At 58.7% G+C, this 19,520-nt stretch overlaps 1 protein-coding gene across 1 annotated transcript; it reads right to left on the reverse strand.

Moving 5' to 3' along the window:
• Nucleotides 1–441: 441 nt before the first annotated feature.
• Nucleotides 442–17,174, reverse strand: TMCC2 (transmembrane and coiled-coil domain family 2). The gene is made up of 4 exons (XM_086627269.1): nt 16,695–17,174; nt 1,734–2,668; nt 1,303–1,438; nt 442–761 (listed from the first exon to the last, which is right to left on the reverse strand). The coding sequence occupies exons 1-4, from the start codon at nt 17,172–17,174 to the stop codon at nt 450–452; spliced, it is 1,863 nt and encodes a 620-aa protein (XP_086483395.1). The 3' UTR covers nt 442–449.
• Nucleotides 17,175–19,520: the final 2,346 nt, after the last annotated feature.

A 19,520-nucleotide genomic window follows, 5' to 3' on the forward strand; every position in this document is an offset into this window, starting at 1 on the left:
AAAGCCCAGCCCCAATAACTTCTCTCCTCTCTCTGCAGAAAGTTCTCCTGGAGCTGGGTTTGGTCCAGCTCAATCCTTCCCACTGACGGAAAAGCTCTGCCAAAGACCTCCTTCCCATGGACTTTTGGAACAGAAAATTTGGAACATTTAAAAAACAATCCCCAAACCCTAGAAAAACCCAGTGCACCATAAATTACCAGTTTATTCCAAAAACTCCTCCTCATTTCCCATCCCGCCTTCCCCAAACATCCCAGAGGACTGATGGATCCCAGGTCTGACACACCACGCTCCGAGCAATGGCTGCTGGCTGCAGTGAGGATGGGGGGGCTGGGAAGGCAACCGAACCGAGCGTGTGAAGAAACAACGTGAAGGCTTTGGACCACCGTCCCCCTGGCCCTCTCCTCCGTGGGAAATGGAAAGCCCTGGGACCACAGTGGCTGAGCTGCGAATCAGCCGGGGAGCAGGATGAGATTCAGAAAGTAAGTGACGAAGTACCAGTGCTTCCAGAGGAAGAAGAGGAAGAGGATGAGCAGGGCGGTGCTGAGGATGTGCATGCGGGTCTTCATGAGCGGGGTGATGAAGTTGGCAATGGTGGAGACGAAGACGAGCAGCACAGCCATCAGGGCCAGGATGACGTTGATGAACTTGCCCAGCAGCGCCCGGGCGTTGGCGTTCTCCACCCCTTCCAGCTGCACCACCTGCTGCTGCTGCTGCTGCAGCTCCAGCTTGGTCACCCGCGTCAGGCAGGACTCCACCGCCTCCTGTGAGGGACACAGCACGTCAGGGCTGGCCAGCAGCTCCAGGGTACTTGCCCCGTGCTCTGAGACCTTGCTCACTGGGAAGCTCCAATGGGTGCAGGACCTCGTGACAGTGACCACCCTGGCTGGAACGGGGTTTCCCTCTGCAAACCCTTGGCCCGCACCATGTGCAATGTGTACCCGTCCCGCTCTGTGCCAGGGAAGGTCTTGATGCCACAAGTACCTACTGAGCCAAACTGGGACAGCTGGAAATATGTGTTGGCCCACACGTGGCTCGTAACAGCCCAGCACTGCAGCCAGCCTTGCCCTGCCTGGAGCACCTGGGGACTTCAGCACAGTGGGCACTCTCTGGGGCACAGACAGGGATTTTGGGGACATGGCTTAGTCACCTGCTTCTTGCTGTAACAGCACCACAGCAAGGTCCTCATCTGGATGGTGCTAGAGAAGGGATCGCCCTTGGCCACCCTCCTTCCCAGCCTAGGGTCCCTCCCTCGCCCCATGGATGGAGGGCGCAGTGGGCGGCTGAGCCCTCACGGTCCCCTACCTGGATGTCCCGTGCCCTCTCGTAGGACTGGTAGGCCACCTTCTCCTCCATGCTGGCCAGCTCCTGTTTCAGGTTGGTCATTTCGTTCTGGTGCAGCTCGGTGAGGTCATTCAGCTGCTCCTCCAGGCGCTCGTACCTGCACACAGAGGGGTGCAGGGGAGCTGGGGTGGGCAGGTGTCCCCACGGACCCCCCTGCCCTCCTTCCCCTGACACTGGGGAAGCCACCCAGCCTCTCTGACCCACCTCCCTCCTGGCTATAGCTGGTTGTGGCTGCTGAAGGGAAAGCATTGTGTGATCCTCCACGGGATGGTGCTGCCGGGGGGACTGGCAGTGGCTCCCCATGCCGCTGGCACGCAGGGCTTAGCCAGACAAGCCCAGGATGGTGGCCTCATGGTCCCCAAAAAGTCACCCTGGCACCTGCCCATTCCTACCTGTACCGCTCCTCTTGCAAGCACTGTGTCATGTAGGTGTAATCCCGCTGCAGCTGTGCCTTGAGGTCCTCCATGGAGTCCTCCAGGTGTGACTGGCTGTCCTTGATCTCCCGGAGTTCCTCCAGGATGGTGTCAAAGTTATTGTGGTGACTGTCCAGCGTGTTGGACTTGGGGCTCCCTAAGCCACCAGGTCCTGCCCCTGAGTTGCTGCCCCCAGCTGAGCCGGAGGTGGCACTGGAGCACTCGTCGTCGCTGCCGTACTTGGGGCTGGAGACCAGGGTAGCACTGCCGCTGAGAGCCCGCGAAGCCTCCTCTGGGTGCCCGTCATCCAACGTGTCCTTCAAGTGGGCAATGTTGTCCGCGCTGCCAAACTTGTTCCGGATGAGGCTGGCGAATTCCCGGGGCTTGGAGACCACGGCAGTGTGGGTGGCCTGGGACAGACCCGAGAGCCCTCCCTTGACACCCTCCACCACGCCACCGCTGAAGCCGCTGATGCTGGAGCGAACGTTGGCACCCACGTCCTTGAGACCCTGGTGCATGTCCCGGAAGACATCCTTGGGCTGCCGGGAAGGGCCGTTCTGCTCTATCTCCTTCAGCTTCTTGTGGTAGTGCTCCAGCTTCTTGTGCAGCTGCGCGATGGTCTGCGCCGACTTCTGGTTCTTCTTCTCGAAAACTTGCTTGATGCGAGAGGCTTGCTGCTTGTCCGCGTTGTTGGCCAACTTCAGGTACTCGGCCACGTTGTCATCCCGAGCCTCCTGCTCGATCTTGATCTGCTCGGTGATCTTAAGGATCTTCTGGTGCAGGTGCTCGATGGCAGCTTTTGTCCTGTGAGGGTCAGGAGTGCCATCAGGGACGTCCAGGCAGACGGTGCCGTCGGCGTCGCTGTGCCCGGTGCTGGAGGGCAGGCTGAGCACGGTCACGTCCCCCTTGTCCAGCTGCGAACGAAGAGAGAGGAGGGTGATGCTCAACAGAGGAGTGAACACCCAGGCAGCGCCTGGGGAGGGGGCAGGAGAGGAACGGGGTGGGAGGAAGAGGGAGGGAAGAGCTGGGCAGGAGAATAGTTAACCAGAGCAACAGCAAGAAGTTGGTTGTTTTTTTTTTTTTTTCTGGTTAAGCATTTCCCAGCTGTACCGCTACTGCTGGCATCCCGGGAACGAGCCAGTTAGAGGGTACAGCAATTAAATAATCAGGGTTTCGGGGCTGGTTTGGGCCAATTTCAGTAAGGAGCATCCACCGCCGGGAGCTCGACTCTGACTTCCCACCCGCGCTCTGTGCGGAGACGGGCACCCAGCGCCAGCCAGGGAAAAAGGAGCATGGAGCTAAAACGGGAACCCATCCCCAAAGCTCCCACCAAACCCGTGGTGAGAGCAGAGACTGAGCAACCGGGAGGTATTTTAGTCTTGTTTCCAGACTTTGGCTTTTAGCCTGGATGCACACAGTTTTTCAGCTGAAGAGAAACTTTTCCACAAGCCCGATTTCCGGGTGACTCAGGAGCAGCTCCTGAGCCCCGGGGAGCAGCAGGCTGCAGGAGCAGGGACTCCTTTGCTTTCTTTTCCAAGGCTTCTCCCCTGGCGATGTCAGACTCCTCTCGCAAACACAAGCTGCCTCCTAGAAAGTTTGGACACATGCTGGTTTCCATTTTACAGATGGAAAAAACGGAGCTTTGGGAGAGGAAATCACTTGCCTGAGGCCACACTCTAAATCACTGGCAGAGCCTGGACTGCAAGCCAGGGTCGTGCCTCGTGCTCTCCAACCTGGCCATGCTGCTTTGCCACTTGAGAAAAAAAAACCCAACCACTAAATCTTTCCAGTTGCTGGGTTTTATATGCAGATTCTTATGCAAATCTCAGCAGTTTTATAAATGGATCCTGGCTTCTAATTAAGAGCTGCTTGAAAGTTAAATACTGTTGGCAGACCTGAATAATTTCTAATTTCCATCACACTTTCCCCGAATGACCCTTTAATAGGGATAATGCTGCAAGATCATTACTTAGGAGTGTGTTATCACCAGGAAATGCCTTGTGCGGGAGGGAGGAATGTTCTCAAGATGCTGCTCATAAACACTCCTGTCTGCAGCAGGTCCTGCGTGGGGCTGGCAAACGCAGGGGCGAACGCTGCCCTCCTGTTATTTACTTGGATCTCCTCTTCCCCGGCGCTGCTGTCCTGCTGGGAGCCCGGGGATGTTGGTGCTTCGTGCAGGGGTCTCAGCCTCCTTGGGAGGCAAAAGCAGACAACACAAGCTCGGTGGGAGGATCCTCCAGCCCCCTCCCCAAGGCTTTCCTTCTCCCTCCATTGCAGCAGCGCTACTGGAATATGGGGCAAGGGCTGGAGGATGAGAGCAAAGGAGAAAGCCAGCAGCCTCCAGCCAGATGTGTGGCAGAGCTTGGAGCTGGCTTCAGTCTGGCTGGAGCAGCACCTTTTTTTAAAAAAATGATGCCCAACAAACCTGTGAAGTTTTCAGACCCCGCTACCAGGCTATTCGTAGTCACTGGGTCGTCCAGCTGCACCACAAAGGGTTTCGCTTTGGTTTCTTATCAAAGAGCAGAAATTAGAAGCAGGAGGAAACAGACTTTTTGCCAGGATGCCCAATTCTCTGGGCAGTAAGGGACAAACTGACTGTGGCAAAGGAAAAGGCAGCCCAGGAGATGCTGAAATGGGAAACTCCAACTGAGCCAGTGAAGGGGAGAAGTCGCTCAAACTTTGTTTCCAAAGAGAGAAAGGTTTGGGAATCACCGAAACCTTTGCCCATGCAATGTCAGTCTCTAGGATTTATTTGTGGGAGTGTATTTGGGAGCGTGGGGGAAGGGAGGGGCGGTTGGGTGGTGAACGATGTGGATTCAATGCTGATGGGGCTGGGGTGAAATCCTTCCCCCAAGCCCCACTGAAAGCTCTGCTCTCTCTCGGGCACAGGGTGCGTCATATAAAAGCCACATCAGATTATTGCTTTGAAAACAACAACCAAAAAAAGACAATACTGATCTCTGCAGTATTAACAGACAGTGCCTGCTAAATCCCAGCAAGCCTAAATGACCGTGCAGTGGATTTAACCGGGGGATTAGTAAAAGCCACACTTTCCCTACATGCAGAAAACCTTCTGGTAGGCACATCGAAATGAAAGCGCTGTTTTCCAGTGCTTGTTTTCCAGGCGGGCTCGGAGGGGAGAGCAGGGACTGATGTGGGATGCAGGAGGAATGCAGGACGCAGGGAGAAAAATTATTCTTATCAACAGAGTTCAAGCCAGGAGAGCTGAGATATGCAAAAGGCTCAAGCTAATAAGCTGAGCAAACAGTACTTAGAGGGCCATGGCTGGGCACAATTATGCAATGCTGGTTTATTTGCTGCTGCAGGTTTGATGGAAGAAAGCCCAGGTGGCAGGTGAGGAGTTGGGGGCCCAGCAGCTCGCTCGTGGCCGCGTCCCTGGCGCGGGGGCATGGGTCTCCTGGCACACCCATGACTGGGAGGGATTTAAACCTATTCTTAAGAAATTGCACGATTTCTTAAGAAATCGTCCCCGAGCGAGGACCTTCACTACAAAGCGTGACCGTAGTTCCCAGCTGAAATACCACCCGGGGATGAAACGGCCGTGGGAAGGACCGTATGCACCTTCAGGCATGGAAAAAATAAATACCATGGAGCTGTTGGGGGATGCTGGCAGGCAGGGCAGACCTCAGCTGCTGCACCGATCTGGCAGCTCCGCAGCACGGGTGTCACCAGGCCCTTGGTGGCTGCGGAAGGCCACGGCTGGCAGAGAAATGCAGGTGAGCAGTGGACATGGGGAGGCTGATTTTGGGGCAGTCATTAAATGTGGCCCCTCTTCCTCAGAGCCCTTTATCAGCATAATCTGGGACAGCATCCGTCCTGTGAGCTGGTGATGGCAATTAGCCCGGCGTTACAGGGGACGCTCTGGTGGCCCCAGTCCCATCCCCGTCCCCACGTGCGTTTGCAGCCCCGTGCCTCCCGGAGCGGAGCCACTATTCCCACCAGACTGCATTACCCACCCCAGGCGTTGAAAATAGAAGCAGGAGCCCTGACTCACACTTCCCACCCTCCTTCCAAGCCTGCAGCAGACACCGAAGCAGGCAGCCCCGTGTCCCCCTGCCTGCCGCCCGCTCCCGCGCCGGCCCTGGACGGACACGACGGGCCAGCAGCAGCTGCCTCCGCTCATTTCCCAGCCTGAGTATAATTTTTCTTACATAATGTAGGGAGGCATGTTCAGGGTTTCAGCTCACAGCGGAGCTTCCCACCCTGTCTTTGCTGCACCAGCACGGATCACGCCGGTGGGTTTCATTCCCCGACCGTCAGAAACGGAGGTACCGAAAGCCCCCGCGAGTCTCTCTGCCCATTGCCATCCTCCCCGCGGTCTCACTCTCACCCCAATGGCTACTGGGACCTACCTCCATGGCAGGCAGGGCTTGGGTCCCCCAGGGCTAGTCAGCGTGGGGTGCTCGGCCACATCCTCGCCGCGTTGCAGAGCCCGGCAGCGATGTGCGGGCAGCGCTGGCTGCCATGGCAGGGTGCCCGGCCGGGGGAAAGCAGCAGCTGACAGCAGCGAGGTTTGGGGGGAGCAATAGGGAGGGAAGGAGGAGGAGAGCCCTCCTGCAGACCCCCCTGTCGGGGCTGGCCCCACGTCCCTGGGCTCTTCCCGAAGGCGCAGGGACTGAGCGCAGCGTGGGGACTGAGCCGATGGGTGCAGCGGGATTGCCGACTCAGGAAATCTGCCGGAGCTGTTTACAGCTCTCAGCGACTGGAGCTTTCAGGGCTGTAATGCAAACCCCCCGCCTCGTCCCTGTGCCGGGATATTCACACGCCTCCAGCCCCATACGCTGCCTGTGCCCTGACGCAGGGCGTCGGGACGGGCCGTTGTCATCTGCTGTGTCACATACCGGGACGTAAAGCCCGGGAGAGGCAGGGGGAGGCACGCATAAAGCAAAACCCCGGGTGGGACTGGCACGGGAAAAATACAGCCGCCAAGCAAGGAGCTGGGCAGCCCGAGGGAGCTAAAAGTGGGAACCAGCCACTTGTGCTGGGGCCAGGTAGTGTCTCGGCTGTGCACCGGGATGGACCCCGGTCTGGCTCACGCCGCGGATGGGGAAGGTTGCACCGACCCAGCCCTGCCACGAGAGAACATGCAATGCACAGAAAACGCATCCACCCGACTGACCAGAACCAAGGGTTTGATACTTCCCGTGCCATTGAAAAGACATTAAATGGGATGGCTGAAAAGCAAGCAGGGACGACAGCAGGCTCTGGTTCTGCAGAAGCTGGTGGGGATCTGGAGTTACCCCCCAGGTGCTGCATTTACGCTGGAGCCAGTGGAGCTGGTGAGGGGCCAAACCGAAAATCCTGGGCGAGAAAGGAGACCTGGAGCTTGTGTGTTTGAGTCAGCCCAAAGCCGGTGGGGTTGCACAGAGCAGGGCTGACGCGGCCAGCGCTGCAGGATCAGGCCCAGATAAGAGTGATTGAGGGAAGCAGAATTCAAGCCCACAGCCTTACACTGTGCCAGACCAAAGCCTTCAACGTGCCCTGCTGATGCCAGGGCTGTCTGAAACCTCAAACCAACCGTGGCTGCGGATCAGAGCATCTCTGCAGCCGCAGACAACGGGCTAAATGAGAAAGGCTCATTTGCAGCTCTCTGGTTTGTTTTTTTCTCAAAAAAGGCAACAAAACAACAACAGCTTAGGAAGTATTTTCAGCCACACATTGAATCGTACAGGCCGGACCGATGAGCTGATTGTGACCTAGATGCATGTTTAATGGGGAAGACCGTGCTGCTCCCACAGCTGAGACAAGCTGAGCACCGCTCAGCCTCGTACTTCCCGTCGTCTCTCGGGCTGTCCCTATGTCCGTCTGTGCCCTGCAAGTGTAACCTGCCATGTCAGAGAGGTTCTGGGTGCAATGCTGCACCTCTGAGCTACCCTGCGGTGCACATCCAGCAGAGCACAGCCAGCACTGCCCACTCCGGAGCTGGCCCTGCCCACGTTTAGCAGCTGGGATGGGCAGCACAAAAATCAACCTGATGTGGCACAGATGGATTTGAAAGGTTCCATTCGACAGCTCCACGAAAGCACCATCCCCACGTCTCAGTCCCTCTGTACTCTGCAAATGGGAGCTCCCCTAAACCTTGCCACGGACACTGCCCTTGCAACGGCGGCAAAGCCTCCCTGCGGGAACGCTCCCCTCCCAGCAGACATCAGCTCTGACAGGTCTGGGGCAGGGGCTGCCCGCGCTGCCTGGCTGGGGGGACATGCGTGGCTGCAGATGAGCTGACCAGTGTGACAGGAGGAAATGGGCAGAGAAGCAGCAGCCTCTGCTTGGGCTGCTCTGAGCCGGGAATGCGTTTCCTTGAATGACCCATCCTTTAGCCTGGCACTGCCAGAACCCCCTGGACCAGTGCCGGTGCCCGCAGCCCTCTGTGCATCACTGGGTACTGGGAATGGGGAGAAGGCAGAGCTGGAGGAAGCAGAGCCGGAGCAGCCCATCAGGACCGATCCGTGACGTGAAGCTGCCAAAGCACAGTTCGACACCAATAGCTAAAATCCCCGGCCCCTTCCAGCCCAGACTCTCGTGGCACCCTAGGGCATCCCCAGCCATGCCACCACACCTGGCAGGGGTTTGTATGAGACGGTGCTGGGGAGCAAGGGACCGGCTGAATCAACCACGCAGCAGCACAGCTCACCAGCACCGTATTCCCAAACTGGTCTTGGCTGCTGGCCCCGCAGTGGGGAAGCAGCACTGGAGGGGCCCGGCTGGTCCCTGCACGCCAGCCTGGGGATGGCACAGCCCCACACTAACCCCTATGGGAGCTGCTTCCTCTTGGGAGGACAGGATCTTGTAGGCAAAAGCCTCCCCTCTCCATCTGGCTGCGAGTTTGAGCGAGCAACCTCTGTGCACGCCAGCGCTGAGCCCCTTCCCTGCACACTCGCTCACCGTGTGTGGGCACTGGCAGCGGGCTGTGGCACTGTCCACACCCAAAGGCACAGAGAAGAGCAGATTCCCCACAAAGTTAAACCCACCAGGAGCAGAAACCAGCTGTGCCTACCGTACGGTGCTCAGCCACGCCGGGGAAGGGACTCCAATGCCACCGAGCTCCCCCAGCCAGGGTGGATTTTGCAGCCTGGCCAAGCTCTGGGCCGTGGATGCCTCCGGGCATGACACAGGGCAAAATACCGAGGGACATTCATCTTTGGTTTAACATCTCTCATAACATCACTTCTCGTTTTAGCACAGGAGCCAGAGGTCACTTCCCATCACTCTTCCGCCGCCTCAGCAGGGCAGGAAAAGTCCCCAGCTGCATGTGGCCCTCTGGAAAACCCCCTCCCTGCTCCGGGCTCTGCTTTCCATTTCCCTTGTTTAACGCACAGGGCTGGCCCCGAAGCTGAGCTGCTCCTCGCAGCCGTGCTTCAGATTCAGTCCGCTGCTTAGAAAGCGGCAGCTGTTTTTCAGGCTTGCCTGAAGAGGCAAATTTAGAAATAAAAAACTCCAGCTCCCGTGCAAAGAAAACCCCTGAATGGCCACAAAATCATAGCACGTTCAGTGTGTGCCAGTGCAGAATATGGCCCCGAACGCCTGCAACATCCCAGTCCGAGCATCTCAACCCAGAGACAGGTCACCAGCAATGCCACACAAACACACAGCAAATTCTGGACTCGGGCTCTGCCACTCGCTGGCTGGCACGGGCAGGAGCCGGAGCTGGGCTTTGCAGGAGCGCACAGGGGCTGAGGTTAGCACAGCCTAAAAACAGGAGGAAGACCGACCGAGCCGCACTAGAGTGTCCTCAACCAGGCTGGGAAAGCTGCGTATGGATCATCAGGAGCCAGGACGCTGATACAGGTGAAGATCTGCAAACTCCACCGCTCCTTAACCTCCCATCCCCCACCGCATTTGGTGTCCAAAGCAAGTGGCTTCTTGGCCAAGATCTCAACCTGTGTAAGCAGTGGCCACACAGAGCCCAGCAGGTACCGCCTTGCTCCTCATCCCTTATTCCTGGCCATCCCAGTCCTTGCCGTGCCGGTGCCTAGGAGCAGGAAGCAGAGTGGAGGGAGGTACTTACAAAGACACCCAGCAGAGAATTTAAGAGCAATATCCTCTTCCCGGGACACGAGTCGGGAGGATGTGGTTCCGGTGGGAGGATGCCCTGGCCGGTGCTGCGTGAGGCGGACGGATCCTCTCCCTCTGCCATGGCTGCGTTAAGGAGTCGGAGGGGCAGAGGAACGTACGACGCGCGTTTGCAGAGGAGGCAACTACGAGGCTCTGAGGCAGCCAAGAACAAGCAGCGCAGGCTGGCGAGCAGGGAGGGAGCCCGGGGGAGCAGGAACAGGCTGGGTGCCGCAGGGGCCGGTCCCGCTCTTCCAACTGTGCTGGGAGAACAAACAGCACTGCCAAGTGCTGCCTGGCCCGGCTGCCTTCCGAACGACGCAGAGCACAAACGAGCCGCCGCGGTTCTCCCGGTCCCCAGTCGGAGCTGGGATGGTGCCACCATCCCACGGAGTTCTCAGCGGCAGCGTGGGAGCGTGGTCCTGCACGGCACCCGGCAAAGAGCCCCGCGTGGAAGGTGGCTGCGTGGGTACAGACGGGCAGATCCCGGGATCCATCCCTGCTGCCCGCCCTGGGCTCGGGGAGTCCCTGTGCCTCTGTGCCCATCCATACCATGCGGTCCCCGGTGTTTCCTAATGCAACACCACATCCTCTGGGCTGGGGACTGTCCCTTGTGCCCTGGGCTTGCAGGTCACCGGGAGGGACACCTCTGCAGAGATGATTCAATGACCATCCCTGATGGGTGAAGCTATTCAGGGCCCTGCCTACACTTGGAGAATCTTTGGAAAAATTCCCACCGTTGTTTTCATGGACAGAAGCAAAACCAGAAGCTCCATCCAGCAATGGTGCTGCTATTTCGCTTGCTGGGAGACACAGCATTAAAACCCCCAGCAGCACCCCCAGCCCATGCTGCAGCTGGGTTTTGACACCCCTAACAGGGTGCTTGTGCAGCCGGAGGGATTTTGGGCAACTTTTGTATGAGGGTTTGAGGGGGGACGCAGGGAGAGGCAGAGCCGCAGCGGGGTGAGGAGTCACGAGCTTTGCTCACCCTGACTCAGGAGCCAAATCCTGCTCTCAGCCACAACCCACGGCAGCAGGGGATGGGCAGGAGGGATCGTGGCATGGACACAAACCCTCGCTCCCCCAGTCCTGCCCTGGGCATCCACCCTGCACACCAGCCAGTTGCTTGACTCAAATCCCCTGGGGCAGGTGGCAGGGTGGCATTCGTGGCAAGGCAATGATCATGGCAAAGCAATGTTCATGGCAAGGCAGTGTTCGTGGCACCTGCCTGCCGGGGAGCGGGAGCTGCTGGTGGGCTGGAAACAACAGCCATATGTCAACGAAGGCTGAGGAACACGATGTCTTTTGCTAGGGGGTGAATCAGTACGAGAGACTGATATTATTCTTCTCCTGAATTAATTAAGCAGCAATCTCGGGTATCTTCGTCTTCACAGCTATTATCTGCTTTTCCCAAAGTGCTCCCCAAAGCACCATCCCGATGGGAGTGAGGAACGAGTGCTCACAGACTCCCATTCCCCCGTGACACGTGGGGAGATGGAGGCAGAGAGGTGGGAGCTGACCTGGACACCAGCACTCTCACACCTGCAGTTTTGTGATGCCCGACGGAGCTCGATCTGCAGCGGAGGTCAGCAGTTTCCCCCCCAAACCCCTTGGTACTTACAGGGTCTCCGCACACCAGCACTTCCCAGCTTATCCCCTCAGGACCCTGCCTGGATGCCAGGGGGATGCCCGGCTGTGGGGCTGCATAGAGGGCAGCTTTACACCTCCTTTCCCTGTATTCACTTTCACTGTCACTGCTGGTCTATATTAGCTCCTTCCTCTGGGATTTTAACACCAGAACTCACTGAGAGTTTGGGTGGGAGGGGAGGATGTGCTTTGCTTCTGCCAGCAAACCCTCCTAAAGAGATGCAAAAGACTTCACTCAACGCATGGAAGTGTTGGCTCCAGTTCCCAGCTGGGGAAAACAAGGCAGGGAGTGAGGGGAAACCCCTGCCTGGGTTAGACATGTGGGCACAGCAACCAAAGCAGTGAGACTCGAAGGTCCTGCATCCCTTTAGCTCCTGCCAGCTCCTCAGCGATCCTTAGGTGCTCAGCACCCCTAGAAAGCAGGCTACCTGCTCAGGAGCTCAGCTTCCAGCTTCTGGTTTTAGGATTGCTGGCCTCAGCACCACAAAATTCCCATCAAAGGTGAATTTTAGGAGCAGCAAAGCGCTCAGCAGCATCCCACCATCTGAGCCACCCCAGTGCACCCGGCCAACCTCCCTTGCCACCACCACATCCTCACCCACCACAGGGAGAAAGGATACTCAAGAAGCCCCATGGAGCAAATCTGGCTTCCTACCAGCAAGCACCCGGCCCTGGGGCATCTCCTCTCTGAGCTGGAGCAAGGCTGGGGCTGCTCAGCACCGGACGGGCCACACTGGTCCCGGCGGATCACGGCTGGGTTGTGCAGAGTCCCCGTCCCTGTTCCCGTCCCCATCCCAGTTGTCGATTGAGACCAGTTTTGGGTAATAAGAGCCATAGGAGGCGAGAAACCACATCCCCACCCTGAAACCAAAGGCATTCGGATGGTGGTGGGGCTGGAGGGAGCCAGGGCTGAGCCGGACACATCACAGCCAGAAAGCAGATGCCTGGGCAGGGGAGATGAACTTTGCCTGATGGCCCTGAGCTGCTGGGGTGACGGCTGAGCCATCCCGCAGCCTCCCAACCACTGCTTGCCCAAAACACTCCATGCCCATGGGCCACAGCCACCCTCGGGATGGATGCACAGAAAGCACTGTTTTCTCCGTGCTGTCCATAATCCATCTCACCCTGATATAGCCACTGACCTGGCGAGCATCTAAATTTAGCAAGGTGAATCCTGCCCTGTGTTCGGAAGGCTGGTGCCCTTGAGGCAGCAGGAGGGTGAGGATGGGGCTGTAAGGACAGGTGCCCGCTGCAAGGCAGAGCCCCAGGACCGCAGACCACCTCCTGCAGCGACTGGACAGGCGGCAGGGGAGTGGAGGGAGGAGATGGGAGCCGGGAAACGGCACACTCGGGCTACGAGCCCATAAATAAGCACGGCTCGTTGACGTTCAGCAGCTGGCCTGGCCTGCAAGCCCAAAGCTGAGCCCCCTGCACCTCCCCTGTGTCTCAGGGGAGAAGCATCCGCGTCGGGGGGCCAAGGTGGCCGCGGGCAGCGGCGGCAGCTGGTGCTGTCACTTGCCGAGGGCCGCCGAGGGCAGGCGGGCAGGGAGCCCCGCCGGGGCCCGGCCCCTCGCACCCCTCGGGGGATGCTCCGCGGGTCCGAGGCGCGGGCTGAGCACTTGCAATCGTGACACTTGTGAGCGGGTCCCTCTGGAATGCCGGCGAGAAGCCGGCTGGGGGTGCGCACGGACAGACAGACAGACGGACGGGCACCCGCGCACGCCGGTGCGGTAACGCTGCCCTCTAACGGCCACCGGCCCCGGAGCCAGCCCCGTCGCACGGGCCCCCTCCCGCTCGCCCCCCGCCGCTGCTCGGTGCGGGCTGCGGGGGCTCGGAGGGGCCCCGGCGCAACGCGAGGGCTCACCTGGACGTGGACCATCCCGCAGTCCCCGCAGGCGTCCGCGCAGCTCCCCGGCAGCACCAGGCACAAAACGCCGCGGCCGCCCCGCTCCGGGGGCGCGGGTCCCCCGGGATGCTGTGCCCCGCCAGCACCGGCGCTCGGCGGATCCCACCGCCGCGGGGGATCGGGGGCCGTCCCAGCCGGTAATGCCCGTGCGCCCGCCTCTCCCACAAGGCTCTGGCGGGTCACCAGGAGGGGATTAGGGAAATAAGGAGAAGGCTCTCCAGCACGCTCCCAATCACCATGCCAGGTCCCTGCCCGCAGCCTCCCCCTGCCCCAGCCAGGCCGCTGCCACCACCGCCGTCACACGTGCCACCGTGTCTGCAAGCCGCCACGTCCTCGTGTGTAACGCTGACACCAGCCATGTGCTCCCGTGGACACACCAACACCAACGCATGCCCCAAATATGCCACCTTGCTTGGGCAAAGCGAGCCAGCCACGCACGATGGGACGCGCGGGAGAGTGGCTGCTTGGAAGCCAGTGGTGCTCCCGGTCGTTGGTACCCACAGCTCTGGAGAAACGGCTCCCCCAGCTCACCGGCGAGCGGAGATCCGAGAGCACGCACCCCACGGACACACACCGACCAGCTGCAGCTCTTGGAGCAGAGTCAACATAAAAACCTTGGTCCCAAGCTGCGTGCAAGTGCCAGTGGGAGGCAGAAGACATCCCAGCCACCCCACCCTCATCGGGAAATGTGCTTCTGCATGCACAAGGTGGGCAGAGTGTGGTGGGGAAGGCTGGCGGAGGGAAACCACAAACCACTTGTCGTCCAGGTGGGCATCACCCTGTTAAGCAAAGCCTTGTCCCCAGCTCGGTCCCTGATGTGCAGTGCTGGTGAGAGCCCCCCAGCTGGGGGTTACCACTCGGTGATGCTCCCCATGACAGGCAGCTGCGCTGGGCACAGGGCAGCTGCCGGTGCAGGCAGCGTGCGGGCAGCGTAGGGGCACGCAAGGCATCTCTCAAATTACACCGTGAGCCCCAGCCAGAACTGGCACCCGGCACCGAATGCCCACACCGTGCCATAGTCCTGTTTGCCTTCTCCAGCCACCCCGTCTGCTCCCCATGGCCACAGCACCCCAGCAGCTGCCTCCTCAGGGAACAAAGCAGGGAGGAATGGTGTGTGTCCAGCCCAAGCAGGGCTGACGGGGGCCCGCTGCTAGTGGGGACCACAGGGCTCTCAGTGAAGCCAAAGGTGGGGAAAGGAAAACTGTAGGAACCTAATTAAAAGCAATAAAGAAAAAAAAAACAATAGCTGCTTGAAAAGGGCTTGCTGAGGCTGAGCGATCCCACGAGGGACTAATCCAGCGTGTGCTCAGGCCCTTACGCAACAGATGGAAAATTCAGCATGAAATTTCTGGGGGAAAAACAGCTTTTTCACAGGGGCCCTGTGCACCCCTGGGGTGGAAGCTTCCAAACTGAGGGTGAAACACGGAGGAGGCAGAGGCGTCTGACCCCGGTGGGACAGGGCAGAGGCGATGCGAAGCGATTGCTGGCCCAAATCCCTGGTGCAAACCCACATGCCAGGGTTGGGAGGAGCTGTGCCGGGTGTACTTGAGCCCAGGGCATGGCAGCACCAGCCATCCCTGCAGAAGAGGAGCTGGTTTGCTGTGAGCAGGAGGCTGGGTTTTCTGAGGGCTATGGAAAAATAATACGGCATGAGAATATCACATAGCTCTTGTTTCTCTAAATAGGTTATTTTTCCACTGCCTCACAAAGGCCCCAGTATCAGTTCTCTCCTTATTACTCTTTGTGTCATATGCAGTTAATTATTCATCCCCCTTTCAGGGCTCTTTGTGCTGCTCCACGAGCGGACCCGACCCGCTCTGCTCTCGCCCCTCTCCGGGTGCTTTTGTCTCGGTGCGAACCACTTCGGCTTGAAGCTTTGGCCATCACCCCAGAGAGCTCAACAGGACCAGGCTCCTTGCAAGGCCAATGTCATGGGCCAGATAGAAGAAATTTTGGCTGCAGATGCTCAAATTAACAACCTGAATGGCTCATGGCCCTGCTCAGGCACTCGGTCCGGGTGCGGCGTGTCGGCGGGGAGGAGTGGGGACTGCCAGGGAAGCAGGGTGCCCTCATTTGCTCACAGTAACGTGGGGAGAGGAGGACCGGGGCAGCCATTTCTTGCAAAGCGGCTGATACAATGACGTGTTTATCCTTTAGGACCAGATTCCCACGTCCCAGCAGTGCCCTGTTCCCGCACAGCTGTGCCAGGGGAGCAGTGCTGGCACCTGCTGAAACCGCCGAGTGAAAACAGAAAGAAAAAGTATCTGGTTGATCCTCTTTCCGTTAGCTCAGAGGGCAACAGAAATCTCCAGGTCAGATTTCCCTCTCGGAGACTCGGTGCCAAGGAGAGAGGAGTGGCTGGGTGGGGACGGCATGTGGGAAGCATCACCCCCAGCCCCTGAATCTGATGGGTGCTGCTGCCTGGGAGGGGCACACAGACCTGACACCCCCGGTGCTGTCCCACCCTGGCAGCTCTGCTCAGCCACCACCACCCTATTACACAGCTATTGCTCTAAAAGCCACCCAGCCACCCACCCAAGATCCCCCATGGGGTGCCGGAGCCTCCCTGGACATCTCCCCACTCCCAGCCTTACTGCTTTGCCAATTCACTGCTGGCATTTTCAGATAAATTAAAGAAAAAAAAAAAAAGGAAGATGCTTCTAGGCCTCAGGGCTGCAGAGAGTGGTTTTAGAGTGTGACACTCCCCGAGCTCCAAAAGGAAAGGAGAGAAGTCGACACGGAGAATCCCACCGGCACCCAGAGCACCTCTCACCGCCTGCACCGTGCCCTCAGCGTGCCGTGCCGCCGCGTTAATCTCGGCTGTTTCATAATTAATGGGGCTAAACAGTGGATGGAAATACCATCCTCTCTATTCGCTCCGCACAGAGCAGCTTAAAATCACTTCGGATGGGACCAGTTTGCAGCCGTCTGGCTGAACCCCTGTAAACACCCGGTGCTGAGCTGCCCGGGATCCCTCCGACCCCGTGCCGCGGGTCCCACCCCGCGGGCACAGAACTCTTGCCACGTCCCTTTCTCTCTCCCTCAAATCCCACTCTGGGAATCGGACGGGGCCATGTCCCTGCCTTCACCTCCCTGCGAGAGGAGCATCAACCCAGCAGCCTCTGGACCCGACTCGCTCCCAGTCAGGAGCTGCCATCCCCCATCCTGCACACCCAGTGCCACCAGCGCTGCCCTGAGGGACAGCCTCCTCCTGACAGCGTTTTGGGGTGCTCCGCACCCAGTCCTGCCCAATTCCCCCCGCGCGGGCTCGTGTCCCCCAGCCACCCAGGGATGTCCCCGCGGGGCAGCCCTACCTTATCGGCCAGGCACTCGGTGTCCTCGGTGAGCAGGTAGATGGCCCCGCTCTCCGCCAGGAGGATGGCAGTGTCGGTGGTGGAGGAGGACCTGGGGCGGCCCTGGTGCTGATGGAGGATGGCGGTGAGGCTGCTGTCCTGGGGCGCCTTGCGGACGAGGTGGGGGCTGCCTTTCTGGGGCTCCAGCGAGCCGCTCTTGGCCCGCCGGCTGCCGCTGTGCAGGCTGGTGCCGCGCTTGATGGAGGGACGGGAGCGGATCTGCTGCAGCACCCGGTTGAAAGCGGTGGGCCGTGCCGGGAGGTCGTGCAGGGACATGGCGTAGGAGACGCGGTGCATCTCCGGGGACCGCTCCTTCTCATCGGGGGAGTCGTGGTCGGACGTGCCGTAGTGCGGCGGCAGCGAGTCCTGCGAGTTCTGGTGCTCCCGCTCCCGTGACCGCCGGCGGCTGTGGAAAAGGTGCTTCAGGCCATGGCCGAACATGGACCCTTCGGACAGCTGCTGGATTTTCTGCAGGAGAGGAGAGAAAACAACCTCTGTTACCGTCAGGAAGGGATGGCATCGCCCCACTTCAACACACACAGCTCTGACGGATGGTGCCCACGCTGGCACCGAACTGAAATGTGAAGCTCAAGGGCTTAAAACGCTTCTGGAGGGCTCTGGGGACCCCACATCAGCCCAAAGGGATCTGCAAAAGGGAACAGGCCTTGTTGCCAGCACTGCACTTTATACCCATGGAAAAGTATTAAACATTAGTGGCCGTTCGATGGCATGCAGGGCTGGGCACGGTGGCTCGGAATGGCTCAGGTACGCGGCTCCAACAGCGTTCCCCACGCCAGGGGAAGGTCTCTGATGAGTGCTGGCTACCCCTAAAAGTAGCAAGAGGAGCAGAAAGACCCTTCAGAGCAACGGAGGGAGGAGGGTGTCTGCTGCAGGCACCGCTATGCTGCGCGGAGACCCCGACCCTGCAGGCAGCGAGAACGGAGCAGCCCTTCCTTAGCTAGAAAAGCCATGGATACTCCCAGCCTTGGAGCCCTGGCCACTGACACGCTGTCAGGAGCCACCTGCTCTCCAAAACGTGCTCCAGGAAGGATCAGGGAGGGCTTTTGCTCAGGGGATTTTCCATGGCCTCTGAGCACAGCACAGATCGGGCTGGCTTCGCTTACGGCGGCAGAATTTGCAGCTCGTGGCCCGGTGCCACCAAATCCAGTCCCCGTTGGGCAGCAACTGGTTTCCAGGAGGAGACGGGGGCACGCCGCTCCCCCAGTACCCCTGGGTCTTCCTCTCCCAGGGGGCTGAGACTCACGTTCCCACAGAGCACACGGCTTTTCTCATGCCGGCTCCTGGGAATCGGGGCGGCCGCTAGCTGTGGCCGCAGTGAAGTCATGCAATATGGATGGTGGAACAGATCGTGCTCTTGATTACAGCCGGGTCAGCCCAGAGCAGTTTCCCTGCACACACTGGAACGCCCAGATTTGCATCCACAGGAGATTTTTGGCTGGGTGCCCTCCGCTATCCCCTGCGCACGGTCGACCGGGGGCAGCGGAGTGGGCAGCAACTTCCAGCATCTGCAAAGGGCTCAGCAGATCCCAAATCCCTGGTCCATCAGGGCTCCCAGATAACAAGTAAATGATCTTGGGATGTTGAAAGATCCTCTTACTCCCCGAAGCAGCCTCAGCTACCAGGAACCCAGCAGATCACAAGGCACAAGTCTGCCCTGTCACTCTCTGTCTCTATTTTGGAGCTGAGCTGAGCACCCTACCTTTGGGGATGCCAGTCCTGACCCTGCTGACGTTCAGGGGCATTTCACCACTGATTTAGTGGCTGGGACTCTCCCCAGGGATGCTGGTTCCCATAACTGCGGCGCTACCATTTACTCATGCTTGAAAACCAGCGTGAAGCGGGCTCCGAAGCGGGAGCTCCTTATAGCCCCAGCGGACACTTGGCAGAAGCCCCAGGTTTCAGAAAAGCAGCGATGTTTGAGACACGACCTCCAGGAGCTGCAGATGGCTGGAGGATTTCATGGCCCTACAGAAAGGACTCCACCTCCTAAAAACCCCAGGCATTAAAGCCACAAGGTTCAAATCCATGAGGAGCCTAATTCTCATCACACCTGTAATATTGACAAGGAATCAGCAATGGGATCCTGTGTCACCAAATACTATAGGCAAACCCTTTAATCCTTCTGTTATCCATTCATAATGAAAACTTCTATCCTTTCGGTTTTCCTGAGAAATATATAATAGATCTACGGTGCCGAATTGCTACTTCAGGAAATTGTGATTTAAATTTTATTCTATTTATAGAGTCTCTATGGAAACAGAGACAGCATTAGATAGGTAATAACTATAAACCCACAGATTTCTACCATCATGGGTATGGCATACCCTTGGATGCACGGTTAGCCCTTTAGAAGGTCCAAGTGAAAAGAAATGACCTTCCTCGAGGGTAATGAAAACAAAATAAAAGCAAAGCTGGCAATAAAGGAGTGGATGTTTCCCCGGCACCGGGGTGGAGGTGGAAGCCAGCCGCCCTCAGGGGGTCCTTGGCCCAACAGCTCCATCTGATAGAAATTTGGCTTTAAAAAAACCCCTCTCCTCAGGCCCTTTCCAACTTCTCCTGAAAGAACTTTTCCTGGGCTCTGCAGGTAGGGCTGCCGGCAGGATGGTAAGGGATCTGCATACGGAAAAGGGAAAGGGAAGCAAAAAGAGGAATCCCAGCCTTGTTGTCCCGGGCCTGAAGCCCCACCGGACGGACGGCTAAAGGCTTGTCTGTAGTCGAGAGTCATCAGGAGGGGTCACCACGAACCAGCCGTTCTGCAACGGTAAC

The sequence above is a fragment of the Tauraco erythrolophus genome, chromosome 27 (genome assembly GCF_009769465.1).
Source record: "Tauraco erythrolophus isolate bTauEry1 chromosome 27, bTauEry1.pri, whole genome shotgun sequence".
NCBI lineage: Eukaryota > Metazoa > Chordata > Aves > Musophagiformes > Musophagidae > Tauraco > Tauraco erythrolophus.

Bases quoted from the DNA above. Each gene is read 5' to 3' on its own strand.
- TMCC2 (XM_086627269.1), bottom strand. From the start codon at position 17,174: ATGTTCGGCCATGGCCTGAAGCACCTTTTCCACAGCCGCCGGCGGTCA. The intron at 2,669-16,694 runs GTAGGGCTGCCC...CTTCGTTCGCAG, and splicing joins CCGAGTGCCTGGCCGATAAG to CTGGACAAGGGGGACGTGAC. The intron at 762-1,302 runs GTAGGGGACCGT...TGTCCCTCACAG, and splicing joins AGAGGGCACGGGACATCCAG to GAGGCGGTGGAGTCCTGCCT.